The sequence below is a fragment of the Empidonax traillii genome, unplaced genomic scaffold, assembly GCF_003031625.1.
Source record: "Empidonax traillii isolate 1590-97213 ecotype Southwest subspecies unplaced genomic scaffold, ASM303162v1 scaffold23:size2178997, whole genome shotgun sequence".
Classification (NCBI taxonomy): Eukaryota; Metazoa; Chordata; class Aves; order Passeriformes; family Tyrannidae; genus Empidonax; species Empidonax traillii.
This window is the reverse complement of record NW_020955216.1, coordinates 1,883,835-1,911,404: the sequence shown is the minus strand read 5'-3', so window position 1 is coordinate 1,911,404 and position 27,570 is coordinate 1,883,835. Positions and strand designations below refer to the sequence as shown.

Sequence of the window (27,570 nt, the reverse complement as noted above, 5' to 3'; positions counted from 1 at the left end):
TCCCGGCGGTGCCGCCGCGGCCCGTCTCGGGTCTGTCTCGCCCGTGAGGGCTCCGGGAAACGGCACTCGCCGATATGGCGCTGCTGCTGCGGCTGGGGCTGCTCCGCGGCCGCTGCAGCTCTTGGAGGCCGCCTGCCGCCGCCTGGGCCCGGCCCCGCGGCGGTGCCCTCGGAGGGGGACGCGGCCTGCAGGTAACGGGGCCTCACCGAGCACCGGGGGAGGGGGAGAACGGGGCGGGAGGGACCTTTCGCTGCTTGGGAGGGTCCTCGGGTTATGCCATCCCGAAGGTCCGTCGTGTTAGCGCTGTTGGGCAGTGATTTGGGAAACACCGCGGGAACCATGGTATGGTTTGGGTTGGAGGGGCCCTTAAAGCTCACCCAGTTCCACTCCCCGCCATGGGCAGGGACATCTTCCACTAGACCAGCTGCTCTCCTGACACCCACAACATTCCCTTGCTTAGGAATGTGAGTCTCATGGAATACAGAGGTTGAGCCCTCACAGCACTTTGCCAATGGTTGTGTTGTTTTTCTTTCTCTCCTCCCTCAGACTCTCTTGGCACAAACTCTTTCCCCCCCACGTCAAGGTCTTGGTGGAGTCTTGGTGAAACAGCACTTAATCCGAAATCCAGTCAGACTTTGGAATCTCCTGGGTGAGTCCTGAGGAGGAGGAAGGGAAAAGGTCTGATTTGATAAGAGAATTGACCTTTCCTCACCTTCTCTCTGCCTTCCCAAAACTGCAGCAGAGCTCTTCTGTTCCTGGCTGTGGAAGCCAGAGATCCAGAGTTTGGTTCGGGGACAGGGATGAGGAGTCCTTCCCACAGGGAGCTCAGGGGATTAAGGAAGCGCTGGAGTCGTTAGACATAACAGCTAATGTTAAATCTGCAGGTTTTAAAGTAGAGACTCTTTCTCTTCCTCATCAGCAAAGCCACAGACAAAAGTGTCTGAAATCCCATTGGATGGCCTTGCTGGAAACCTTGGAGTCACGGAATGGTTTGGGTTGGAAGGGGCCTTAAACATCATATTCCAAACCATCTACCATAGGTAGGGACACCTTCCACTAGACCAGGTTGCTCCAAGCCCTGTCCACACTGGCCTTGTGTACTTTCAGGAATGGGACACCCACAGTATTTCCTGAGCAACCTGATTGAACTCCAGTACCTGTTTTTATTTTAATGAGCATTTCCAGTCCCTGGTGTGGGGCTGTTCCTATCTTCCCATTCCAGTGTTAGCCATGGTTCTACCTTGGGAATTGTGTCCGTTTTTCAGCATTAAAACAATTTCTCCAAATTATTTATGCCACGCCATTAAAACAATCTCTAACCAAAGGGATTTTGTTTGGATTGTAAAAAATATATACATTCTCTAAGGGAACAGAAGGAGTCTTCCTCAAGTGAGGTTGTCCCGGGTCCTTGGCCCATGAAGCTCTTTGCCTGGGGGGATGTGGAGCTTTGCCTCCTCTGCCTTTGGAATTCACCAGGATTTCTGCTGTCGTCAGTCCCCCTTCTCATTGCTCTCAGCAGTAACCACTGACCTCTGCTTGCCTGCAGGTAGCACCTACTGGTTTGCTACTTCCAGCTCTTGGAGGAATAGCCAGAAGGATGAAGGATCCAAGAAGAAATCTCCACAGGAGGAGGACGGTATGTCTGTTCCAAAAAGAGATTTACTGAACCAAACTGTGTGTGTGTGAGGGGAAGGGGCAGACAGGGAGGGAGATCCACCTTCATGCTCCTGCCTCTGGGTAGTTCCCTGTACCTGTAACTCACCACCTGTACAATCTGTGGCTAAGAGCAAGTTTGAAGGAGTATTTTGGCTTAGATGATGGGACTGTAAGATTTAAATCAGATCATAGAAATCATACAATCATGGAATGGTTTGGGTGGGAAGGGACCTTAAAACTCATCCAGTTCCAAGCCCTACTGTGACTCCAGACCTTTGTTCTGTGAGTTGGGAGGCACATAAGGTCATGCTTAAGTGACACAGATTGTAATATAATTTTATAATTTATTTTATAAACCTTTCCCTGGGTATCATGAAATAATGTGAGCGCTTGGCTTTTCCTTTGTTGTGCTTAATAATCAAGTCCTCTTGGACTTTTTACTTTTGATGTGAGAGGTCAGTTGCTGCTGCTGACAGCCTGACTGGTGTCACTGCAGTTTCCTTAAGGCCACAGCCTTGGCTTTTCCTGCTTGATCATTTAACTGGGATGAAGTGTGCAGTGGGATGTGAGTGCAGGTATCATGGAGTCCTTGAGAAGGAAGTTGGAGTTTGTTGCCCTTGATGTGCAAGGCCACAGAATGACTGAGCACAGCCCCTGGAGGTGTTGTAGCTGTTAAAGTCAGTAAACAGCAGCGCTCCATGTTCAGTGGCCTCTTTTCTCCAGTGATTAATGGATAGCCTGGCTTTGGGAGCAGGAATGCTGCCCCGTGTCTCCAGGGGAACACTTGTCTCTGCAGTAATTATTAAAAAGAACTCTTCAAACTGTCACCGCAGCGCTTGCAAAGATTTTAATCAGAGAGTTCAGATTTGGGGTTAATGGCAAATCATTGCTTGGTGGAGGCTCGTGGAGACTCAAAAGCTGGAAGTATTCCCACAGCTGTTGCTTGCAAGTGTCACATATAGTCGCTGAGACTCGTTTCCTGAATATGTGGGGTGGCTTGTGGTACAGTGTGGATGTTGTGCTGCGTGTACCTCAGCTGAGAAAGAGATTGATATTGTCCTTAATTAAATGCAGAGTCGAGGAAAGCTTGGTGTTGCCTTCCAGCTTTCTAGAAATGAAGTTTTTTCCTGAAATTACTCAGCTGCAGGTTAAAGGTCCTAGACAAGCCTAATTCCTAGAAACAAGAGAAGTTGTGTCAGGATGTCTAATGGGCAGCTCTCCCCCTGGGGTGATGGTTTTGTGATTACACCCCGACTTGTGTGTGTTTAGGGCAGGTTATGGGCCTCCACTTGGTCTGAAATGCAATACAGAAAAGTGCTTTAGCAGGAGTTGACTCTGACACCTCCAAGGAACTTGTACAGCCATAGACAGATTTTTCCTGTCAGGACTCACTTTCCTGCAGTAGTTTCTTTTCTCTATAAAATCTTGTTATTGAGAACTTGCTCAGCTTTTCAGGATGTTGCCCAGACTATTCCTCTATCATTTTTATATATATATATAAAATTATATATATAAATAAAATTTTCTTTAATAGGACTCTCATGGATATCGTCCTGCAGCTTTAGGATGAATTCCTTTGTCCTAACAAAGCCAGATCCAGCAGATAGCACAGAGTGAGGGGATGGCAGTGGAGAACAAAGGGGATAGGCTGGACGTGGAGTCTGAGCTTGTCACGGCCTTCTGAAATGATGATTTCTCTGCCAAGCTGCTTTGTGTCTATTTAGGAACAGGCCTTTCCTTTCCAGCATGGAGCAGAGCTGGGAACCAGTGAAAAATGATGCTGCGCCTCTGAAGGACAGAGGACTTTTTTTAGCAGTTGCCTGGGTCATGTGTTTGTCCCTGGGTTTTGTTGCCGCGTGCGTAGGGTCTAATTGGTGGCCGGTGATAAATGCTGGTGTCAGGACACTGGTTATGAATTTGCAAATAAATCGAATCTGGGCTGCAGCACTGGTGCATTAGAGCCCAGTGGCACAGAATTAATTTATTTCTGGGTGTAGAAGGGTATTTATGTGTGCCACGGTGGCGGTGCTGTTAAATTGTATATCAGGAGCAAGTGCTAAATTATATATCGAGAACGCTCACGTGGCTGGAAAGAGGAAGAGATATTTGTTGTCATCTGAACAACTCAAACACTGGCCAGCAGTGACATTGAACTGTGCTGTGACAGTCCTTTACAGTCCACAGAATTGTAAATTTGCCTGTTCAGTGCAAAAAAAAAAAAAAAAAAAAAGTGCTAGCAGACTGGAGAAAAGGTTTGATGGCACATAATTGAAGTAAAACATCCCTTTTCCTTGTGTCATTGCTTCAGTGTGGCACTAGTACAGTAAAGGCAGGGAAAGCACATCCAGTATACGAATTCCTCTCGGGTGCAGATCCTTAATGTGGGCAAGTTATCAAACCCTTTGAAACATAAGGTGAGTTGTATAACGTGGAGGAAAATCTGGGCAATTTGGTTAACAGGCAGATGGATTTGCAGTGTATTTGTGTCCTGTGCTATCTCACATTCTTTGCAAATGCAGGTATTTCCTGAGCTAGGGGAAGTGGCGTTGGTGCCACGGTGCCGTTAAGTCATTGAATTGTGCTGTGGGATTCACCAGTGACGCTGGGTTTACTCTTAATATTTCCCATTGGATGCATTTGCAACAGCCTGAGGACTGGGTGGTGTGGAACCACGTTATATGAAGTGGTTTATAGCCATTCTGGAGTTTGATTTTTAACAACAAGAGTCCACTGGCTTTATTTGACCTCCATCCATATGGAGCCAGGCAAGTGAGAATCTCTCATTTTGGACCATGTGAAGCCCAGTCCTGCACGAGAAACTAAACATGCAACACAAAAACCCTGACAGGTTCCACTGTGTTAATCTTTGTCATTTAATTATCTCTTTTGTGTGTCAGAAAGCTTCACAGTTACATGTTTATCTTTTTTCCTCTGGTATCTTTCTTCTTAAGAGGAGGAAAAACGCAGAAGGGAAAATCAGATGCACCTGGAGCGTCTGCGGGCACTGCTTGTCCTCGCCTTCATCGTGCTGATGCTTCGGTTCCTGGTCAGCGAGAACAGGGAAGGCACCAACATCTCCTGGAACTACTTTGTGAATGAGATGTTGGCCAAGGGGGAGGTGCAGAGGATTGAGGTGGTGCCCGAGAGTGACATCGTAGAGATCTACCTGCACCCAGGAGGAACTCCCCATGGACAAGTTGTGAGTGACTTTGTACACAAATTTGCTCTTCTCTAATTCTTCTCTTTCTTGTATTTGGTCTTCAGGGGACTTCTATTGCTCATATCAACCTGGAAATTAGGAGACTTTTAGTTCAAACTGTAAAAATAATCAACAATGATCTGGAAAAAAAATCTTTTGTACGTCTAAAAACCTGTAAAATTCAATAGTTTTTTCAGTTGCATATAGGAGGACATGTCCAGGAGATTGTAAACTCTTATTACTGGATCTTCTTTTGAAAAGTTTCTCCTGTTTGGATTTTAGTTTTGAGTGTTCTGTCAAACTCCGTCAGCCCTCCTTCCTAAACGTTCCAAAATGAAAACAAAGCAGAGTTTGATCACATGTTTACATCCAGGAGTTACCACTAAGAATTCTTACAAACTGGTTTGAGATGTTAAAATACTGAAATGGAATGACGGAATCACAGAATGATTTGGGTCAGAAAGGACATTAAAGATCATCCAGTTCCACCCTCTGCCATGTTCAGGGAACCAGAACAGGGAACTGTTCTTGGATACATCTTATTTCGTTTGCATCTCCTTGTTTCTAGAGAGCTGAGGCTCAGTTCCTGACTTTTACACTTTCATAAGGTGCTGGAAAGACCAGAGGGTTCCGAAATTCGTTTGGAGTCCTCTGCTCGTGAGTTCATAGGTGCAGGATAAAAGGGTGTAACATAGGCCCAATTTTTCCCTGACGTGTCCATGCTGTGCACCTCTGCTCCTTGCTTATGTATTTATACCTAATAAATAGTACTGACCTGCTGCTCTGGCCTGCCTGTCCCCAGAACGTGACCCTGCTGTACACCATGCGTGTGGCAAACATCGACAAATTCGAGGAGAAGCTGAGAGCTGTGGAGGATGAGCTGAATATTGATGAGAGAGAGAGAATCCCCATTTCCTACAAACACCCTGGCTTTTATGGAAAGTATGACATAAATTTGTCCTTACTGTTGATCTCGTATTGGTGACAGCATCCCTTGCTTGGAGGGGAAAGTCACTTTCAGCTTAATGTTATGTAAATATAGAGCAAAAATGTGGGCTCAGATTTGGAGCATTTAATGAATATTTCTGAAAGATAAGATGCTCTAGATGTACCTTAATGTTTCAAAAATAAGGGTCCCAGGAAGGTGTCTGGATTTGCAGAATGCAGCAGACAGAATGTTTTGGGTCAGAGTCACTAAGTCTGTATTCTTGCCCAGCTGAGCACTTTTTGTCCTTATAATCAATTATTCAAGTGCAGAATGTGATTAAAAAATCCTGAGATGAGTGACATTACATCCTGGTCTGTGCAGAGGGCTGGGGGTGCACTTAAATGCTTCCAGGGAGGCCTGTGGTGGTTCAGGCTGTAAAATTAAACAGTTTGTCCCACAGCTGCAGGTCTGAGCACGGCCTACTCTGGTGCCACATGCTGGGTGGAGCAGCTTTGGTGCCAGCGCACTAAACCTCAGTGAGAGGAGCACTTCTGCTAAACTTACAGCTCTTCCTGCTGCCCAAATGAAGAGCCTTTGCTTTAAAAAAAATGCTCAATACTTTTAATTCTGAAATAAACTATAAGGAGCAAGAAGAGTGAATAGCACATCTCACCTGCTGAGGTGGCCTGGTCACCTGCTTGTGCACCAGGCAGAGCATGTCACATGCTCTTAGTAGCTCAGAGGGTTTGGACACGGTGATTTTCCCTCTGGAGATTGCCAGTGTGTGTAATTCCTTCTCCCAGGCATCTTGCCAAAGTGTGAAACAATGTCATGTTTGTGTGTGAATGGATACCTGGGCTTGATTTTGTCTGGTACTTGTCCTCTGATCGACATTTGCACATTTTTAATATATAGTTATATGAAGATAAGCTTTTTTAATTGTTTGTGCAGTACGAGTCCTTTAGTTCAAACTCAAAACTTGCCAATTTTTTCAGACGGATGTAGCAGGAAGAGAGGACTGAACAGACAATCGACTACCAACACAAGCTGTTTTCCCTGCCACTCAAAAGAGACTTTTTAAAAAATTTTTAGGAGTTGTGATGAGGTGTGAAATCTCTCAGGAGACCTGATGAATGTCTGGAGAATTCAGGGTCAGTCTGGAGTTTGAATGTGTGAGGTGCAGAGCCCTTGGACTCAGTTCACTCTGCAGTGTGGGTGCTCAGGATGTTTCAGAATTAATCCTTTTTGCAGAGCAGACAAACTGAAGGTGACTTTCAGGTTTCAGTGTTGCCTTTGGATTTCTCACTGAGCAGAAACAAATGCAGCTGGTATAGAGCTCATTCTGGTCCCTTGCTTCAGTAAATCATCCCTCTCTGAGAGGTGGAACACGCATTCCTGGTGTAAAGATAAGGCACAGAAGTGTGGAGAGGAAGGATGATTTCACAGGCATGTGGAGCAGAACAGGGCCCCACCAGTTTCAACCTGTCATCTGACATGGGATCATTTTTCGTCTTCTTGGGGAATCCTTTGTTTAGAGCTCAAAAAATATTTATCCTCAATGTGTTTGTTCTGTAATGGTTAGACTGGAGTGTCATCTCTGCTCCTCATCTCCCTCCTAGTGCAATGGGTATTCCATAGGATCCAGAAAATTGACAGTGTTAATGTTGGAACACTTTTTTGTGCCATAAAGGACTCCTGATAGATTTGACCAGGGAGGACAGGGCACGCTCTTAATGGGAGACCAACCCTGGAATTTCTGCCAGTGTGGGATTAGGTGAGTTGGAATCTCCCTAGTGTTACCACACACAGGTCTTCTGCAGCGAGCTCCCTTTGGATGCACTGCCAGCCCCGCTGGGTTCTGCTCCGGGTGTGACCTGACTGCCTGAAGGTCTTGCTTGTTTTAGAAGTAGAAATGCCTCTGAAGGGGATGGTGAGGTTGAATTCCTTCCACAGTTGTAGGCAGTGTTTGCCAGTGTCCTCTGCATAACTGCTCAGGTTATGTAATAGTTGGGGTTTGGGGTTTTGTATATCTGTATAAAAGCCTGTAAAAGTTCCATTTTCTTAGTCATGTCTGCTTATAGCTTAAATGCCAGGGCCTTTAAACACTGAAAATAGCCGTGTTGGGGAATATTGACCAGGTTCTGTCTGAGTGCTTCAGTTTGTACCTGTCTTTGTCCTTCCAGTGATGTCCTTTCCCTGATAGTGACATTGGTGGCTGTGTCCATGCTGTGGAGCATCTTCCGCCTCTTCAGGGTGGCGAGTCGGGCCGGAGGGTTCAACGCCTTTGTGAGTAGCCTGGTTTTTGAGGATGTTTTGCAGCTTGTGGGTAGTCCTGGCTTCTGCTGGGCTATGTCCTCCCCTTTTCCCAGCAAAGTCAGTGTAGGATAAGGATGAACTGGTGTCCAGGACTCTCCAGTCTTGCCACATCTTGTATACTGTGCTGATCATCTCCCTGGCTGGTACTTTAACTGGCCTTAGCTGAGATCCGTTCCCTTCCCAAAGGCAGGAAGGGCTGAGCTCAGGGAATTTCAGTCCAGTTTGCTGTTTTCAAAGCTTGCTAATGAGCTGCAGCTGCAGATGGTGTTTTTCACTGGGCCCTGCCAACATGCCTCCCATACAGCCAGAAGTAGGAATTGCTGCTTTCTGCAAAATGAGTTCTCAATTTATAAAATATGTTCAGATTCTGGAGTTCATTATGTGTTGGCCTGTTCCACTCCTGCCGCATGTCTCGCTTGCAACATCAGGCAAAACTCCTCCTCCCCTCTCCCACTCTAGCCTGGATCAGCTGATGAAAGTGCAGGAGTCAGCCCGGGGTGCTCTGCCACTGACCACAGGGACTGAGGATGAAAACACAGTGAATTCAGCCCCTTGTTGGATTTCCCAGTCAGTCTCCTCCGCAGTTCTCTTTGGCTTTGAAATCCTCTTTGAACAAAAGGATGCAGCTGCTCTCAGAAAGAGTATTTCAGAGAAGTGTTGAGTAATGAGGCCTTGAGGACTGGTTTGTGTCCTTGCCTAAGTGGGGACAGCCAGGCCCCAAGTTTAACTCTTTCTTTGGGTGTATCAGAGGCCTCAGAAGCTGTAAACTTTCTTGTGAAAGAAAAAGCCTCCTCAGTAGCTGTTTTGGGCAGAACATACCGAGCAGTTACGAGTAGGATGTTTAACTGAATTCTTGGTTTGACTCTCACTGTGGCTTCACATGCACCAGGGGACGGAAATGTGGTGGCTGTTCAGTTCAAGAACCTGTAGTTCTGGCCTAGGGTGTGTTCAGCATAAACCAGAAGTAGCAACATCAGACAGTGGTGCAAAGTGTCTGTTTCTATGCATTTATAACAAATTATTAGTAATTATTTACCACTGACAATTATTTACCATCAGCACATATTCCTGAAAGTTCTGTCTGTTCCATGTGGTATTAAGGATCAGAGCATTTAGAAATCAGGGAGGAGATCCCAAGTAAGGTTCTGGATGTATGTTTTTAAGAAGTATTCCTACCTGGTCTACATGGAGTTTGAGCTGGATTGTGTTGGGACTATTACTGCAGATTTATTCTCTCACTTCCCAAGGTGGATAAATGAAGTTTGAGTCAAAAATCCATCTGGGAAGTATCTTCAGAACAAAACTAGTGAAAGACCAGTGCCTTGGTGGGTACTTCAGTGGTGTTTCATACGGACAGCTCATATCTGGGCTGGGCTAGCTGTCTCCCAAAATATAGCAAACAGCCTTTTTTCAGACTGTTGTCCAAGTTTTTTCAGTCCCTGTGCTGCCTTCCACAGAACCAGCTGAAGATGGCTCGTTTCACCATTGTGGATGGGAAATCTGGAAAAGGGATTGGCTTCAAGGATGTAGCAGGAATGCATGAGGCAAAAATGGAAGTCAAGGAATTTGTGGACTATTTAAAGGTATATAAAAGTAGAACAGAATAAGTGTATTCTGGGATAGATGTCTGGCCTGGGGAGCAGGGCGTGTTCTGCTCTTCATCCTTCACGATGCTGGGCAGCCTCTCCTGAAATAAGCTCCGTATTTCCAGTTCCCATGCAGATGGAACTGCTTCTGTTGGCAGCTCAGAGCTGCCCAGGCTGAAAACAGTCTCGGGAAGCTCTGGGAGGCCACACTGGTGCAGGTGCAGTGGGAGCTGTGGGTCTGACCTGCTGTGTTTCCTTCCACAGAATCCCGATCGCTACCTCCAGCTTGGGGCCAAGGTGCCCAAGGGCGCCCTGTTACTGGGCCCGCCAGGCTGTGGGAAGACACTGCTGGCCAAGGCTGTGGCTACAGAAGCCCAGGTGCCGTTTTTGGCCATGGCAGGCTCTGAGTTTGTAGAGGTGATTGGAGGTAAGGTGCTCTGAGGATGGAGGGGGCTCACGCGCTCTGTTGTGCACTCAGAGCTCGCCAGCTTTGCTGACAGGTTTAGGTACGAGGTTTCTCTGTCCTTGCCCTGCCCTGCAGGTCTGGGGGCCGCGCGGGTGCGGAGCCTGTTCCGAGAGGCGCAGGCTCGCGCCCCCTGCATCGTCTACATCGACGAGATCGACGCCGTGGGCAAGAAGCGCTCCACCAACGTGTCTGGCTTTGCCAATGCTGAGGAGGAGCAGACCTTAAACCAGCTGCTGGTGGAAATGGATGGTCAGTGTTTCTCCCTGCCCCTGTCTCCTCAGAGATCCAAGCTGTTGGCCTGTTTAGCTTTGTCCTGCTTGAACATACCTGGCCTTTCCAGCAAGTGTTCTCTTGCTGAAGTCTGAACCAGTCTGAGCCCATGTATCCCATCACTTGTCCCTGGTTCTGAAGGCACTGGAGAATATCCCTCTCCAGCTGTCCCTTAGGTACACAGGACTGCTCTGGAGCTGGTGGTGCCTGAGAAAGTGATTGGGCTCAGGACAGATTGTGGAATCCCAGAATGGTTTGGGTGGGAAGGAACCCTAAAGCTCATCTCATTCCACCTTCTGCCATAGGCCAGGACACCTTCCACTAGACCAGGTTGCTCCAAGTTCTGTCCAACCTGGCCTTGAACACTTCCAGGGATGGGAAGTCCTCAACTTCAGCCTCTCTGGGCAGCAGATCTCGAAGTGTATGCAACAAAATATGGTGTTCATGTTGTGGAGAAAACCCTCTTGAAATCTAGACATTTACACAGGCTTTTAAGGGTTTGGGGCTAAATCTAGTAAATTTTAAAACCCTGGAGTTTAGCTCCAGCTGGCCATTAATGTCATTGGATACTTGCTGTGTTCCATCTGAGACAGGTAGTAGTTTAAAACCTGTCAGGGTTTAGAGTTCAGTTGTCCCAGAGGGACATAGGTGATGGACTATATCCATTCTCCTGTCCTTTGCCATATGTTTGTGTCATCTGCCTGACCACAGGCTCCTAAACTGAGAGAGTTAAGCTTTGCAAACAAGTCCTGGTTTGATGCCACACTCATGTAGTTTCTGGCTGTTCTGCATCCAGGATTGGCCTTTTACTGAAACACTTTACACAAAGAATGATCCTTTGGCTCTGCTTAGTTATAAGTCTGGGCCTGACCAACTGCAACATTTCTGTTGCTAAATCTTATTGCAGAACAAGGTAAGGAATAACCCACTACCCGCATGTCCATTAGGGAGTGTTTGTTTCACTGGAACTGTGACTCATAACTTGACTGTCACGTTGTCTCTTCACACCCTTCATATGAAAAATTAAAAGAGTTGGGCTTCAGAAGCATTCCCAGACCTGAGTTACAACTGCTGACTCTGTACTGGGTGTTTGCAGTGAAGTAGATGGTCTGGACAGCAAAGGCCGGTGGTGACACAGAACAGCAATCCTGGCTTGGGTGGGTCTTTTTCCCCTGACAGTTGTAGGATGAGCTGGCACCTGAATTAAAGGAAGCCTGCATGTCTGTTCAGGAATATGCATTCCACATCTCTGTCCTAAAAATTAAAATGTCTGATTTTCATCAGTCTGTAAAAAATAGGTGTGGTTTCTGGAGTGTTTTCTTGGTGAGTCTCAATGCAGAAATGAGGGTACAGCTTGACTGGAAAGTGAGTTTAGAAGGTAAATATTATCCTCAGTGTGTGCTTTGTAGTCCCTTGTTTGCTCTGTGCTGCCTGGTTTATTTTTAAATTTATATTATCTCATTCTTTATTCGTGTCTCACACAGATCATGCACTGAGTCTCTCATTTTGCTCAGTGCTTTATCAAGCACACACTGAAAACCAGCCCGAGGAGTTGACAGTGTCAAACAGGAGACAGCTGGCAAGGATGTCAGCCTGGTAGTGGGAACATGGGATCAGCAAGGATCCTGGCACGTGGCACTGAAGTGTTACCTAATGGAGCATGTCACCTAAAGCAACACTGAAGTGCCACGTGCACCATGGCAAAACAGTTCTCAGGTTTTTAGTGAATAAGGTTTTTAGGAAGGGAACAGTTCTGTCCCAGCACAGGTGGGAGGAGTGGTGAATGTTTGCAAGGAAGCCTTGAAATGGAACATTGAGAGCTCTGCTTTAGCTGCATTGAGCTTAAATTGAGGGTTGAAGGCAAAGCAACACCATAGACTTGAGTTGGGTGTTAACTGGAGAAAAAAAATCATGCACAAAAGGAGATTTGTGAGTCACCAGTGATTGTTGCATTTGTATGATTGAATGAGATTCCTCGGAGGGGAGAGAGAGAGAAGAGGAAGGTCAGAGCTGTGTGGAACCTTCTGTAAGGGATGACTGTGCAGGTTGGAACTGTGTCATGCTGGTGTGCAGATTTGGGAGAACCATAGTGCTCTTCCTTCAGTGACATCGGTTTCCTTCCCTCTGGCTTGCTTTATCTTTGGGAAGCACCGGGAGTCTGGTGGGAGAAGGGGAGGCACTGGAGGGAGCCTCTCTCTACAAAAGCTGTTTGTAGGAGCGAGTGACGCATGAGCTCCGGGCTCTGTCAGAGCAGGTGTCTGGTTTGAATAGTGAATCTCCCTCACAAACTGCAGACAAGCGGAAGAGGGATGTGACCCAAATCTCTGCTCTGTTCTGGATGCTTTGAGAGGAGCTTTGCCAATCCTAGGCTGAGCTGGGGGTTGTGAATGAGATATAGGACAGCTTTTGGTAGCAGCTCTTCAGCCTGGAGCCCTCGAACAAGACCTGTCTCGAGCTGTGCCATGTGCAGCCCTTGGGCTTCCCTTGGGAAGGGGCCCCTGCTGCTGCTCCCAGGTAATGTCCAAGACTTTTGGACAAATGGCTGGAGGGTGATACAGTGCCACACTGCAGATGATGGACCCACCAAGCAGTGGTCACTGGAGCACAGCTCAGGTGGACCCTTTTCCCTTCCCCTTTCTGAAATGGTTCATTTGTGACCCTTGCAGGAACTCTCTCTTCAGACTGTGTTTTCAGAGCTGTTCCTCACTTGTTGAAGTGAAGAGGTGTTGTTTTTTAGCCTGTTCCTTTGGCTGATCTTTGCCTGTTACATGCCAGCTGAGGTTGCATAGGGAACAGTGACATGAAAATCCACAGGCTATGGCTGTGGATTTCTTGGAGCAGTGTTTCTCACTGCTGTGTTACAGGCTTGGGAACAAGTGGGGGCAGAAGCTGATGTGAGGATGCTCACAGTGCCTCTGGTTTTTAATTTGCTCTAATAGTCAGGCCTATTTTAAGAGAGTCTCCCCAGCTGCGAGGCAGATAATGCACTGTGCCATCTAATCCTGCTGTGGAGTAAAGACTGCCATTCCTAGATTGCCTGTCAGGCTCTGCTTGTTTATCCCACTCCAGAGTGCAGTGAGTTACACATCTCAGGGATGCTTGGCTTCATCTTCTCCAGCAGCTTGTTTAGGCAGGAACCTGCAGAGAGGGAGCACTGGGTCTGCTGCAGCTCAGGCTGGCACAGCCAGTCCCCTGCCTCACCCGGAACGTGGGTCTGTGCTGAGCTCTCGCACGCTGACACATTTGGCAACTCTTGTGGTGGAGCTGAGAGCTGAAAGCAGCCCAGTTTACGTGCACGGAGCTGCCTCTCCACAGTGTGGGACTTGGCAAGGAGGGAAGCACATGGGACTGTCATGTCCTTTCCCTGGGAAGGCTGCTTGTGCCAGAGCTGGGGAATGTGGTGGAAGCAGGTGACTCATGCCCAGGGGCCTACAGGCACCTGGTGGAATGTAATAAATAACAGTGTGGGGCAGTGATTCAACATGAGCTCTGGCTCCCCACCCAGCAGCACAATGCCTGCCCCTCTGCCCTCCTCCAGCTGCTGGTGCTCTGCCTTCCCAGGAAGCCCTGTCTGCCTTTGATGCCTCCACTGAGGCTGCTCTCAGGCAGCCTGTAAATCCTGATGCTCCCTTGTTTAAGACCTGGAGACAAAACCTGCTCTGACTGTGGCTTGATCAAATTCTGTGCTGATAATCACTGCAAAGCTCTTGGGTTGTGTTTTGTGACTGCGGTGCGGATTCTGCAGGGCTGGTCTGTGCAGTGCCCTGCACTGTGCCTGAGTGCCTGCAGAGGGTAAGAGATGAGTGAATTGGCAAAGATCATCTTCTTCTGTAACATGCTCCTTGTTGAGAGGCAAAGCTGTGTCTTTGCATTAACCTGAGTGGGTAAAGGTCCCTCCGCTGGTGATCCTGGTGACCTGTCTGTGACTGAAGGCTGAAAGTAAATAAAAACTGAAAGGGCTTTCCATGGGAAGGAAAAGCTGTTTCAGATAGGAAATGCTGCTTGTACAAGTGGAGCTAAAGGAGCAGGAAATGATTTAACCTGTGGGTGAGAAGGCATCTGCAGACTCGTCAGAATGGAGAGATTCTGTTATGGGTTCTAGTTGGGGCAGTTCCCAAATGTGGCAAAAAGGGAAGGGAAATAGAACTTTTAAGCCAGAGTTCAATAAGTAAATGAAAAGGGGATTTCAAAGTGTTCCTGGTGGCCAGAGACTGGCCTCGGTGACCTCGGTGGTTCCTTCCTGTCTTTGCTCTGAACTGAAGGGGACATTCTTAGCCTCAGCTGCCCCAAAGGCTGCTCTGAACACCTGGCGTTGTGCTAAAGCTGTGCAAACCCTGCCTCTGGCCTGGCCAGCCCACTGTGTGGCTGCAGCGCAGTCTGAGGTGGGGAAAACCTTCCCCTCTGTTTTCCTTGGCTTTGGCAGGGATGGGGACCACGGATCACGTCATAGTGCTGGCTTCCACCAACCGCGCCGATGTCCTGGACAATGCTCTGATGAGACCTGGGAGGCTGGACAGGCACATCTTCATTGACCTCCCAACGCTCCAGGTATGTTCCACCAGCTTCCCTGTCCTTCCCAGAAGGCTGATGACTGAGGTGTTCCAGTCCTTGCTGATGACTCACAGGCCTGGCAAAGGCTGAGCTTGGAGGAAATGGAGATGTTGAGCTTCTCTTTGCCTTTATTCTTGTTTCTGTGCTCTAAGTCAAAGGTTTGTCATGCTAATGCAGTTGTCTGTTTCTTAGAAGTGACAGTTCACTGGTTTGGAGCGTCTCTGCTCTGGTAGAGCTTGGCTTTGAATTCTTCTGTGACACTCCTTTTGCCATGCAGATGCAGAACTGTGTTTGTGTCTTCTCTCCAGGAAACTGGGAAGCACCTAATTGACAATTGGCTGCTGTGAGAGTTTAAATTGTCATGTGCCTTGAGCGCCATTTGTTCTGTAGGTTTATGGCCCTCCCGCTCCTTGAAAGGCTCCTCATTTTCCTTTAGGCAGCCTGTTAAGTGACTTTCTCCTTCTGAATGCTGTTTAAATCCATTTACTAGGAGTATTCCGTGTCCGCTGTGTTGACATTTGTAGCAGAGTTCTGGGAATGGGCTCAGCTGCAGTGAGATCTGTGTGCTCTGCCAGCACAGGCTCTTCCTCTCCCATCTGTGCTTCACTGTCCTCTGCAGAGCTTTCAGTGAAAATACCTTAAATGCCTGATAGAGTCTAGCCCCGGAAGCCTGAACTGTGCAGCTGTCCTGAAGGAAGAAGGGGAAAAACCCTGGCAACTGAGCCCTTTGTTTGAATCAGGATCTCCTGGACCAGCTGAATGAGTCACTTGGTGGCTGCTTGCCAGGCATCTCACCCCCACCTCCGTCTGGGAAATGGGTGCAGGCTGAGGAGCTGTACATGGGGTGTGCAGTTTGTGGTTTGTGCAGGAGCAGGTCGAGGCAGTCAGAGCTCCTTCCTGCAAGAGCTTTCATGGTGAGGGAAAAGTTGAGACAGATCAGAGTGAAAGTGTAGATGGGAACGTGGCCCTGAGAGAGAAAGCAGTGACTCAGGCACAGCCTCCCGCGTCTGCTGAGAATTTAAGGGCTGGGTGTTTATCAGGGCTTCTGGTGCACTGGAAGCTGCAAGGACAGCCCTGCCCTCTGCTGGCACTGTCACCGTCCCCCTGCCAGAGCTCTGCTCCCTGCCATGGACAGCGTGTTAGAAGTTGCCATGCTGTGACCCCCTGGCTGGGCTCAGGTGTTGTGTGTTCTTTACAGGAGAGGAAGGAGATCTTTGAGCATCACCTGAAGGGCCTCAAGCTGATCCAGGACGGCAGTTTCTACTCGCAGCACCTGGCTGAGCTCACCCCAGGTTTCAGCGGTACGGCCTGTCCTCGGGAGTGCAGCTCCTGCTCCAGCTCTGCAGCTCAGGCTGCAGCTCCTGTTTACAGGGTCAAAAAGGGCTTTTTTTCTCCATTTCTGTGGAAATAGTGGGAACCTGACCAGCTCCTTTGGGAGCTCTGATGAGCACTTGTTCATGACTATTTTCAGTCTTCTGAAATTTCTTGGACTAGCACTGGGGTGGGCGGTAGGGAAAATGTGCTTTTATAATGCCCAGGTTTCTAATTCCTAAGGGGAGGACCCTCATGCTCCAGTCCAAGCTGTTGTTGAGGATGAGGTGTTGCCCTTCAGGGGAGAGAGCTGTTAAGTTAATTAATCATAGAATATGATGAGTTGGAAGGGACCCATCAGGACCATTGAGTTCAACTCCCGGCCCTGCACAGAATGCCCCAAAATCCCACCCTGTCCCTGAGAGCATTGTCCAAACACTCCTTGAACTCAGGCTGGGGAGCCTTTTCAGTGCCTGACCACCCTTTGGGTGAAAACCTTTTCCTGATATCCAACCTTACCCTCCCCTGACTCGGCTACATACTTTTAAATTGATTTATGGTGCCAGGAAAGCGATGGGAGGAGTGAGTGGGAATTACTTTGCTGGTCAGAGTGGGAATTGGACAGCTCTGCCTGGCTCCTGCCTCAAGCCTGATTCCAGGGTGCGTCCCCGGGAGCTTGAAACAATGCTGAGCAAGAGGCCCCAGAGTTCCTGTTTATGTGGAGTTCCTGGAATATCCTTCCTGGGTTTCCCCTCTCATAGGCCCCAGCACTCTGCCTCTGTGTGACTTCTCTCAGCAGCCCCCCACCACCAAACCCACCCACACAAACTCGGAACAGATGTTCCTTCTCTCGGCTCCAAGGTTGAGCAGAGCAGCAGCCTGTGCCAGCCCACTGCCCACACCATCTCTGTCCCTGGGAGCCAGCCTTGGCCTCAGCCTGCTCCTGGATTGCTGAGCTCTGTGTGGTATCAGCATTCCTTGCCAAGGCAGTTGTATTGTTCAAATCCAACATAAACACCATGGATGAGGTTCTCTGTTCCCAAGGAACAAAAAGCACAGGCTGTTTGGCTTCCTTCAGTCTCTCTCCAGATTTGTTCTTGCCCATTCTGTCCTCTGAATTCTCTGTTACACACAGATCCAGTGTAATTCCTGTAAACTCCTGTCTGCAGGAGCTGACATAGCGAATATCTGTAACGAAGCTGCTCTTCACGCTGCCAGGGAAGGGCACAAATCCATCGACACCTCCAACTTCGAATATGCTGTGGAGAGAGTCATTGCAGGTGAGAGATCCAGCCCTTTCTGAGAATCATGGAGTGGTTTGGGTGGGAAGGGACATTAAAGCTCATCTCATTCCACTCCCTGCCATGGTCAGGGACACCTTCCACTAGACCAGGTGTATCCAAGCCCCGTCCAGGCTGGTCTTCCAGGGATGGGGCAGCCTATGCCAGTGCAGCAGCATTTCTGTTTTTACCTCTGGAGTCTGTTACACTCAAAGGAAGGCTCAGGTGAGGGAGTTACATTCCAGAAAGACAGACAGGTCCTAACTGTTTTCTGGCCTGAATGTCTTCAATGCCAGTCACAGAAAGTTCTCTGAAAAAGACCCCACATGGATTCATCATCCTGATTCTGTGGGAGCCTCAACCCCTAGCTCAGGGAAAATGACCAGTGACAAAATAATAAATAGGGGAATTCAAATCTGTGTGGCTTTTTCATTTTAAAAGTTTAGGGATTTTCGTGAGTTAATTTTTTAAAAAAGAATAAAAGTGGTAGTATGTCTGGGCTTCTCTTGCTGTTCTGGACACCTGCTACATAAACATGAATAGCAAATAGGCTTTGCATCCTCAACAGCAAGAAATTAGAGATTTTTCTTTCTGGCCTCCAAGCCCAGGCTTTGATGAATTGGCAGAATAAACAGCAAGACAGTGGAGCACTGTTCTCCGTCTGAGAACATCCTGTGGCCTTTCCCTACCGCTTGTGCCACTGCCAGGAGAGGAACCTCTGGAGATTTCCCTGTAGCAGTGTATTGTACGGAGGGGAAAAGAGTTCCCAGAACTCTTGACTTTACCTGAGGGATTTGAATGTGGTGGGTTTCGGGCTGAACTGCCCTGGAGCCAAGCTGTGGTTTTCATAAGCAGACACTGAACTGCTTCCAGGCTGCAGTGTCATTTGCAGGGGGAGCTGGGCACACAGACTGCCATTCTGTGCTTTTCTAGTGGAGCATGGGGAACAGGATGTTTGTGCTGGGTCATTTATTTCCTGATCCCGAAATTGAGGCCTGAGCGTTTGCTTTATCAGAAAATGCCTAAAGAGTTACTCATTTTTTGAGAAATTCCTGAAAGTTTCACCTGTCTCTGAAAAACAAAACCCTTGGAGTCCTTTGGGTAAAAACATGACTCCCAGACTGTACTCAGCAGCTCCCAGGAATGGACAGTGAGACAACTGGAGTTGTAACACAGAAATTCTCATCAGCCACAGCAAAGATCACAGAATCACAGAATGGTTTGGATTGGAAGGGACCTTAAAGCTCATCTCATTCCATCCCCTGTCATGGGCAGGGACACCTTCCATTAGACCACATTGCTCAGGGCTCCATCCAACCTGGCCCTGAACACTTCCAGGGATGGAGCAGTCACAGCTTTTCTGGGCAACCTGTGCCAGGGCCTCACCACCCATTTTTCCCCAGTATCTCATCTAAACCTCCTCTCATTGAGTTGGAAACCATTCCCCCTTGTCCTGGCACTACTTTCTCTTGTAAAGATGTGCTTTACTTTCCCATCTGCAGGAGTGAAAGGATCAGACTTGTAGGGATTCACTCGGCTTTTCTTTCTGAATTCCAGCCTTGCCTTAGTTCCCCACACTTGGAAGATGAAGCAAAAAGCAAGGAAGGCCAGAGGGGATGGCAGCAGAAGCGATCCCTGGGATTCATGTGGTGGGGCATTGCAGGACATAGGCTTTGGCAGTTTTGAGCTGCCTGGCCTCACTCAGGCTCTGGGGTGTGTAAGGCCACAGAGTCTTTTTGTTGCTTAATCAGATTCTCTCATATTACCAGGACTGGCTATTTTTTGTAGACTGAGTCTAAAAGACCCCAAACAACCCCCCAGGCTTGTCTATTAAGTGTACCCTTGCCACGTCGTAGGAATGCTGCTGGGTTTCACAATCCAGAGGGCATTTCAGTTCCTATAAAAGCTTTTCTTGAAAGAAAGAAAGAAGATATTACTGTGCTTTCCATTAGGAGCTTCTGGTTTTAATAACAGTGGAGTGGAATCAAAAGGGAACTTTGTAAGTCCAGAGGCCCTGTCAGCCTTAAAGCTTTGTGTTGCTGTAAGGGAGGAGCAAGAACTTCTCTCTGTGGTAGTTCCCATTGTGTTTTTAGTTTGGGAACAGAAAGCAGTCAGTCAGGTCTCCCGGGAGTGAGGGAAGGAACCTGCAGAGCACACAGGGGCTTTTAGGGCTTGGCATTAGAGGATGGAGCCTATTTTCTTGGAGGGGTTTGTGTAAGGCCATCAGAGATGCACCAGGGTTGTTTTCTGGGTGCTTTGTTTCATAAATGTGATAAGTACAGGCTTTCAGGGAACTTTCCTTACTGGAGATTACTTTATGTAGGAAAAGCAATAATCTTTGTAGGCACACTGTGTGCTGTTGTGAAGAACATGGTCCCTTCCAGTCCCTCCCTCAGTGGGCTGACGTGGGAATGCTTCCAGAATTTTTTAAGTGTGTGTATATATATATATATATATATATATATATATATTTATATTTAGAGAGAGTATAGATGCATCTTTGTGTGGAAAGAGCCATACAGGGCCATGCTCACACGCTGCTAGAGGCAGGGTAAGGACTGACTGCTGCAAATCAAGACAGTAGCAATTAATCTGCTGTTCCATCATGCCTTGCAGGGCACAGCAGCTTCCAGGGTCCCTGAGCAGTAATTTTACAAGATCTGCCACACTAATTTTGCTGTTTCCTTGTTTAATAAAGCCCTTGACTTTGTTTAAAAATTCATGTTAATAGAATGTTGTTTTCCAAGACATGAAGCAAGCTTTGTAAAATACTTCTCCTGACTGCCTGCCCTCCCTTCTGCTGCTCCGGGCTCTGTGGGGGGACACTGGCCTGGAAGTTCTGGGATCTTTCTGCATCCAGCATTCTGAGCTGTATGTTCAGTACAGTGCCTGACACGCTGTGTGTTCTGTACTTATTTTTCCTACGTGCCAGAAGTTCTACTTCCATTCACCTTTCTTTTTTTAATCCTTTCTGGACTTGCTCTGCCGACTTGGAAAATAGACACTTCCAAAAATCACCTTTCTGGAGGAAGGATTAAGTGTGAGATATGGCTTCATTTGCTAGTTCTCAGGAGCCTGGGAATAAGCTCATACAGAGCATGCCATGTGTAATCAGAGACATTTCCAGGCTCTGGGGAAGGATTTCTGTATCCGCTCTTGGTCTTTTGCTGATTTGAACACTCTTAATGCACAATTTTCTCAACTGGGACTTCGTATATATAATGCAACATTTCTCTTATGTTCTGCCTAAGGGACTGAAGACAGCAAAATCAGTGCGAGACTCATTCTGGGTTTTGTTATTGGGGTTTTTTTGGGTTGTTTTGGGCTTTTTCCAAGAAAAAGAGTAAGCTGCCTTATTGCTGATCTGTCCTTGGGAACAGGACCGAGCTTCACGTTCTTGAGCTGTGATCGAATCAAATGTCAAATCATTTATCTAATGATTAAATCTGTTGTAAGGAGGAGAAGGGGGGGGAAATTTCTGCCGATGTTTTCAAGCAATTCCAAGCGTGGATTGCTTTCCACTTCCAAGATTGTAATTAAAGCAGGTTTGCTGCCTCTCCCTCGCCGGGTTCAGCACAAACTGTTCAGCCACAGGCTGTGTGAGCTTGTGCACTGAGCTGGACCAGGTTATGCCCCGCTGGTTACACCTGTTACTGATACCTTATCAAATCCTGGTCTGTGTCCCACAGGCACTGCCAAAAGAAGTAAGATCCTGTCCCCAGAAGAGAGGAAGGTTGTGGCGTTCCATGAATCCGGTCACGCGCTGGTTGGGTGGCTGCTGGAGCACACTGAGGCCGTCATGAAGGTACCTCCACTGCCAGGAGGGGTGTGATGAACCGGTCACTGGGAGGGAAGGGAGTCCTGAGGGCTTCCACTGCCCCAGATTACTTTGTGGTACTTGCATTGAATTCTGCTGTGTTACCCTGACAGTGATACTGCAGCAAAATAAATGGCAGAGAATCACAGAATTAATTAACGCGTCACTGCCAAGCTCACCACTAAACCAGGAGAGCTTCAGGTTGGATATTAGGAATAATTTCTTCACTGGAAGGGTGACTAAGCATTGGAACAGGCTCCCCAGGAAAGTGTTGGAGTCACCATCCCTGGAAGTGTTCAAACACAATTGGACTTGGCACTTCACGCTGTGGTTTAATGGGCTGGTGGGATTCAGTTAAAGGTTGGAATTGAGGATCTTGGAGGACTTTTCCAACCTTAATGATTCTGTGATTCTGTAAACCATGTCCCTAAATTTTGCTGTAGAGAAATCCATTATTAGGCTCCACTGATGATAGTGCAGGTGCAAAGCTGATTAACCAGCTATAGGAGAAGCTTTGCAATTAAAAATTAGAAGCAACTGAGTCTCCTGGTGCTGCTGCTCAGTCATGCACTTCCAGGCTGCTCCATATGTGATCCCTCACCCAGCACGTTTCAGCCAGCAAAGCTTCCATTGCAGGAATTGCTCTGGTACTGCTGGGGAGCTGTGTTTTTCAGACTGGGAGGTTCTCTGCCTGAAGCCCTTCTCTGCAGGGAAAGGCCTCTTTGGCACCCCGGGATGTGATCCATGTACATCTCCAAAAGCCAGGACACTGTGGCAGGGGGTGGGGAGTGGAATGACAAGGGTGACAGTTCCTTGGCTGGCTACCAGCAACACATTCGCTCTGAATGACCCATTGTGTAAGCAGAACTGGTGTTAATTACTCTCGTTTAATGGGTGGGGGAAATGGTTGTTATTTTTCTGTAGACTTTCTTTCTGCAGGTAGTCTCAGGGATTCTGGAGCAGAATCAATGAACTCTGTTTGGCTTCAGATATGCTCCAAAGCAACTCCTGAATCTCAGGATTTCTCTGGCTTGCTCTTAAGGATAATTCCCTTTGCATTTCTTGAGCAGAAAGTGTGTGCAGGCAGAGCGTTCAGTGCAGGAATCGGGACACACTGTGGTCCTTGGCCGTGTCCCTGTAGGCCAGCCTGTCCATAGCTACGGACAAACTTCCCTGGGAGTGCAAAGGCCTCTCCCTGCCCTCCCCGTGCTGCTGCAGTGGGGAGCTGTGTTGTTCCCTGAGCTGTGGGAGCCGTTCTGTGTTGCAGGTGTCCATAGCCCCTCGGACAAACGCGGCGCTGGGGTTTGCACAGATCCTGCCCAGGGAGCAGTACCTGTTCACCAAGGAGCAGCTGATGGACAGGATGTGTATGGCACTGGGGGGCAGAGTGGCTGAGGCCATCACCTTCAATAAGGTCACCACAGGTGAGGAAGCCAGAGCCTGGCAAGGGCAGGTGGAGGTCCAGGGTGGTCTGAGCACAGGACGGAGGTTTCCTGCGTCAGAAAGAGGAAATGCCAAATGGTGTGTTTTGATCCAAACGTTGTGTGTGTCTGTCCTGCTCAGGAGCACAGGATGACCTGAAGAAGGTGACCAAGATCGCCTACTCCATGGTGAAGCAGTACGGGATGGTGCCCAGCATCGGGCAGCTCTCCTTCCCAGACCTGGAGAGTGCCCCTGGGATCGGCCGGCGCCCCTTCAGCCAGAGCCTCCAGCAAATGATGGACCATGTAAGACCATCCCGGGTTAAACGATTCTTTATGTTCTTTGCTTTCTGCAGTTCAGTGGAAAAGTGCAAGTGATTTACACCCAAACAATTTACATTCTACTGTAGGTTATTGAGTAGTGGATTTCAACAGGTGAGCACTCACCTGTTGTGTGGCTGTGTGAGGGCTGTGCCTTGAGGCCTTAAGAACAGGCAGAATCCCACCTGGATGTGAGTTCAGCCCAGTAACTTGTGCTGTGCGGTGCTTAGATGGCATGAAGTCTCTGTCTAACAGTCTCAGCTGCGCAGTGTAAATGTCTGCAGTTCCTAGATCAGATCTAACCAAAATGATGGTTGGATTGACTGTGAATCAGCCTGTTTTGACAGAAAATTGGGTTTTGTGCTGGAAAAAAAACATTGTTTTTGTTGAAAAATCATAAAACTGGAAACAAAAAAGCCCTTGTTTGAGGCACTGTGGTTGTGCTTCCCTGGGATTTGTGCTGAGCTGCACCTTTAGCTCCTGGGCAGCCTTAATCTGCATTTCCCATCAGCTACCATTGCCCTGAAGAGCTGTGCTAGGGCAGGAGTTCACTGCCCCTTATCACCAGCATTCCTTGGGCCTTTTTCCAGTTCATCCATAGTTTTTGTGGATGGGAACCATGTTCTGGCTCAGTTTGCATATTCCATCCCTCAGAGCTCTCCTTGTTTAGCCACACGTTGCATTTGTTGCCACCTACACCCTCAATCTCTCTTCTTGTTTCTTCCAGGAAGCCAAAGTCCTGGTGGCTCAGGCTTACAGGCGCACGGAAAAGCTCTTACTGGAGAACCGGGACAAGCTGCAAACAGTGAGTTGGATTGTGTGGGGTTTTGTTTGTTGTTTTGGGTTTTTTCAACTGGTGGGTTTTGCCTTGCTGGTTTCTGTGCTTTGTAGCTCAGCTGTTGCAGTGTCTCTCTCCTAGAAAGTCTTGTAGTGGGAGTGTTGGGAACGAGTGACTGTTTACTGTGGATCCCCCGGATTCGGAGCAGGCACGGGGAGGAATGTGTGCCTTTCCCAGCACTGAGTAGCTGCCTCCTCACACCAGCTGGTGTTTGCAGGGTAGAGGAGGGGGAGTGCTTCATACAAGTGATCAAAGCTGGAATTTGTGTCCCTCACCTGCACTTCTCTGCTTGCCTTTTGGCAGTGGAATTTCCTGGAGAGCAGCCAGTCACTGATTTTGGGAAACCAAGCCAGCAATCAGGTGGACAGTTTCTGGCTTTGGTGAAGGAATATGGGACCTGTCACCTTGGCTGATTTGGGACTGGTTCCTGCTTTCTGGTGACTCCAGGCAGTTTTCACCTCCCTGACACCTGATAAAACCTCCTTGGTACATCCTCCTTGACACCTGATACACCAAGGAATCCTCGCAGTAGAGCTTTGTCTCCTCCCCTTTGGGTCCTGACAATCCCTAACCAATTTCCCACCCTGGCACATCCTCACCTGTGCCAGGAGCCGTGTGCCTGTTGCTTTGGGCTGAGCCACACTTGGGTCACAGCACCATGTGTATCTCTTTAACCTCCCTTCAGAAATCCAGTCCATGACATCCAAAATGACCAGGAATCAACTTCGTGTTGCATACTTTGCAAATCAAGCAATTATTTTCCTTAAATCTTCTTTTTAAACAAACAAGAATAACAACAACCCCTTCAGCTCCACAGTGTCAGGCCTCTCGTGATACAGAGACAGCTCGGTCTCCAGGCCAGTGCCCTGGCAGCTCTGGAGCAGGGATCCTCAGGGGTGTCTCTGCAGGCTCCTCTGTCCTGCTGCTGCCATCTAACAGCAGCCAGATGTTTGCTGGAGGCTCAGCTCAGAAAAACTTTAAAGTGAAGCCAAAGTATCTCCAGAGTCAATGTTTCCGTTGCCAGCGCCTCGCGTCTGGTCAGCAGGATTGAGCAGTTCCACACTGGGCAAGCCACCTGCTGCTCCAGAGGGGTGGTGCTGCTGCCAGAGAGGCTGTAGAATTCCACTTCTTTGGAGAGGAACTCGTGCTAACCCCCAGCCCATGGATGCAGGAACAGGCAGCTCTTTGTTAGCACTGTGTGTGCAGGGAGGGCTGTGGGCCTACCCAAGGTCTCACTGCTGCTGCTTTGGCTCCTGGGCAGGGCCACAGGTGCAGTGACAGTGGCAGGAGGGACACTTCTCTCATTGTTCTTGGAGTTCTCATTCCCATTCCCAAGAGTTTACTTTGTTGCCTGCAGTCATGCTGTGTATTCCTGGCCAAACACACTCTTGGGAACAATGCCAGAGCCTGGAGAACTTTGTCCTGGCTTGAGTGGCTTTGGGGTCACCCCATCTGCAGGGGAGGACAGCCGGAGTCTGCTCCTGACTCCTGAAACTCAGAGAGTTTCACCTTATTTGGAAAAAATAAAGCCTCTAAGTTTTCAAGTTTTGTCATTTATCGTGTGTCCTAACCCTATCAGTCCTGTCTCAGCAGAGAACTGATGAAAAAGCTGCTGAAAATCTCAAATCTGAAGAAATAATCAACTGTTTTTAAAATTACATTGTTCTCTCTGCAATGCAGAACCACCTGGATCCTAGCAGAGAACTAGGAGTCACTAGATATGCCACTGGCCCAAGGAAATGTACTTTCATAAAACCAGTCTGCATCTTGTGCTCTGGACAGGTGTTGGGATCTGAGTTGAGCTGGCAGAGTTCAGACCAGCTCAGAGGGGCAGTTTGGAGCCCCTGTTCCTCATGGTGCCTCATTTCTCCTTTCCAGCTGTCCAGTGCCCTCCTGGAGAAGGAAGTGATCAACTACGATGACATTGAGGCTCTGATTGGGCCCCCTCCCCACGGCCCCAAGAAGATGATCGCCCCTCAGAGCTGGCTGCAGGCAGAGAGGGACAAACAGGACACCAGGGAGGAGGAGACACCTCCCCAGCCACCGCACCCCGAGGAGGAGGAGGAACCACGCTTGAGACCAGTGTGAAGCCCACTCCTGTGTAGAATGGGAGGCTTCTTTGGAGCACAGACCCTTTCCCTTCTCAGCTCCAGAGTCAAAGATGCTGACGAGGGAATTGCTGTGCTGCTGTTACCCCAAAATTAAGGGGCGGCTACGTTTGCTCCTTGCTTTATCCTGCAGGAATGAGAACTCCTCGGGAGTTAGAATTCATTCCCGGCAGGGTGGTGGTGATTAGGAGTTGGGTAAGTCTGATCTGCTGTGAAGGTTTCTGGTACACAGGAGCAGGGTACGTGTGTTTAGGGATGAAAGATCCCACGTAAGCCAACTCTGGCTGTGCTGTGTGCCATGGCAGGAGGGCAGGGTTGTGCCCTTGGTGCCGGCGTGGGGAAACTGAGCTGAGCAGCTCTTGTGTAACCTTTGAGCAATCTTTGCTGTGAACACAACACAGTAACAGCCTTGGTTGGAATAAACTGCCCACAACATGCCCCTGTGTGTGTAGAATGTGTCAGGCTGGGGAGATGTTCTGGCACATATGAAGCTCATTAGAGCTGTGGAGTTGTGCAGAACAAGAGCCTCCTTCTCCATGGTCAATAATTTATATCCAGATTTTATAGCAAGTGTTTCCTAAGCAGAGATTTAGGAAAATCTGTGTGTAGAGCTCGACAGTGGGACATAACAAACCAGCAGTGCAGAGAGTGACTCCAAGTACATGTGGGAAAACTGTTCTGAACTGCTGGTTCAGAGCTGGAGAGGTGCTCTTGGATATCCAGCAAAAGCAGGTGTGTACATGCGTTGGGAACGCTCAGGAAAAGCTGCTCCATCCTCGTGGTTCTTGCAAAACAGGCCCTGCTGACAGGGCTGTCTGGTGTTCATCAGGGAAAGCATTAAAGTCATTGTTGCTGCCTGGAGTGCCCTGGCTGGCTTAATCTTCTGGGAAGGATTATTGTCTGGAGTTATTCCATGGGGGCTGTCTGTAACCTTGAAGACCCCCGCCCAAGCCTGGGCTGTGACAGCTCCCAGCCTTTGGGCCTTAGTCACACTCCCACGCTCCTGTTCCTGGGTCAGGCTGGGGCTGGAGCCGCCTGCTTCCCTGATGGTGTGGGGACAATGTTCTCCCTGCCATCCTCTCCCTGTCCCAGCCCATTCCCTGGGGTCTCTCAGTGCCTGGGAGGTTGTTTCCCTTGACTGCAGGAGCACAAGTGGGTTTCTGCATTTGCTGTGCTGCTGCCTGGACCAAAACCTGCTTGTTTCTTCACAGGCTCACTCTTTGAATTCTCTTTTCCAGATGCAGATGAAATTCCAAATGTTCTTTGATTATATTTTGTAACTTACAGCCCCTTTGATTATGAGTTTGGTCCCGTGGAGCAGAGGGTGACAGTGGAAGTGGTGCTGTGGTGGGACACAGGGATAGGGCAGGGCCCTCAGTGGTTCTTGCGCTGCTGCCAGCAGTGCCGTGCCAGCACTGCCAGGGCACTGTCCTGCATCCCACCGCTGCAGCACCGGAATTGCCAAGTGGATAGAAGTCCCTGATCCCTCTCCTGGACACTGT

General features: G+C 48.6%; 1 protein-coding gene across 1 annotated transcript; it reads left to right on the top strand.

The window, feature by feature from the left end:
- The first annotated feature begins 74 nt into the window (after positions 1-74).
- SPG7 (SPG7, paraplegin matrix AAA peptidase subunit) lies at positions 75-26,929 on the top strand. Its single transcript, XM_027904108.1, has 17 exons — positions 75-191; positions 547-649; positions 1,547-1,636; positions 4,608-4,855; positions 5,658-5,797; positions 7,967-8,069; positions 9,557-9,682; positions 9,950-10,112; positions 10,227-10,400; positions 14,845-14,969; positions 16,171-16,273; positions 17,453-17,563; positions 21,253-21,368; positions 22,648-22,804; positions 22,944-23,107; positions 23,850-23,927; positions 25,839-26,929. Exons 1-17 carry the CDS (start codon positions 75-77, stop codon positions 26,046-26,048), a joined length of 2,328 nt encoding a protein of 775 aa, XP_027759909.1. The 3' UTR covers positions 26,049-26,929.
- The last annotated feature ends 641 nt before the right edge of the window (positions 26,930-27,570 follow it).

Excerpts from the sequence above, each read along its gene's own strand:
- SPG7 (XM_027904108.1), top strand. The coding sequence starts at position 75 with ATGGCGCTGCTGCTGCGGCTGGGGCTGCTCCGCGGCCGCTGCAGCTCT. Across the intron at positions 8,070-9,556 it reads CCGGAGGGTTCAACGCCTTT|AACCAGCTGAAGATGGCTCG; the intron begins GTGAGTAGCCTG and ends TGCCTTCCACAG. Across the intron at positions 23,928-25,838 it reads ACCGGGACAAGCTGCAAACA|CTGTCCAGTGCCCTCCTGGA; the intron begins GTGAGTTGGATT and ends TCTCCTTTCCAG.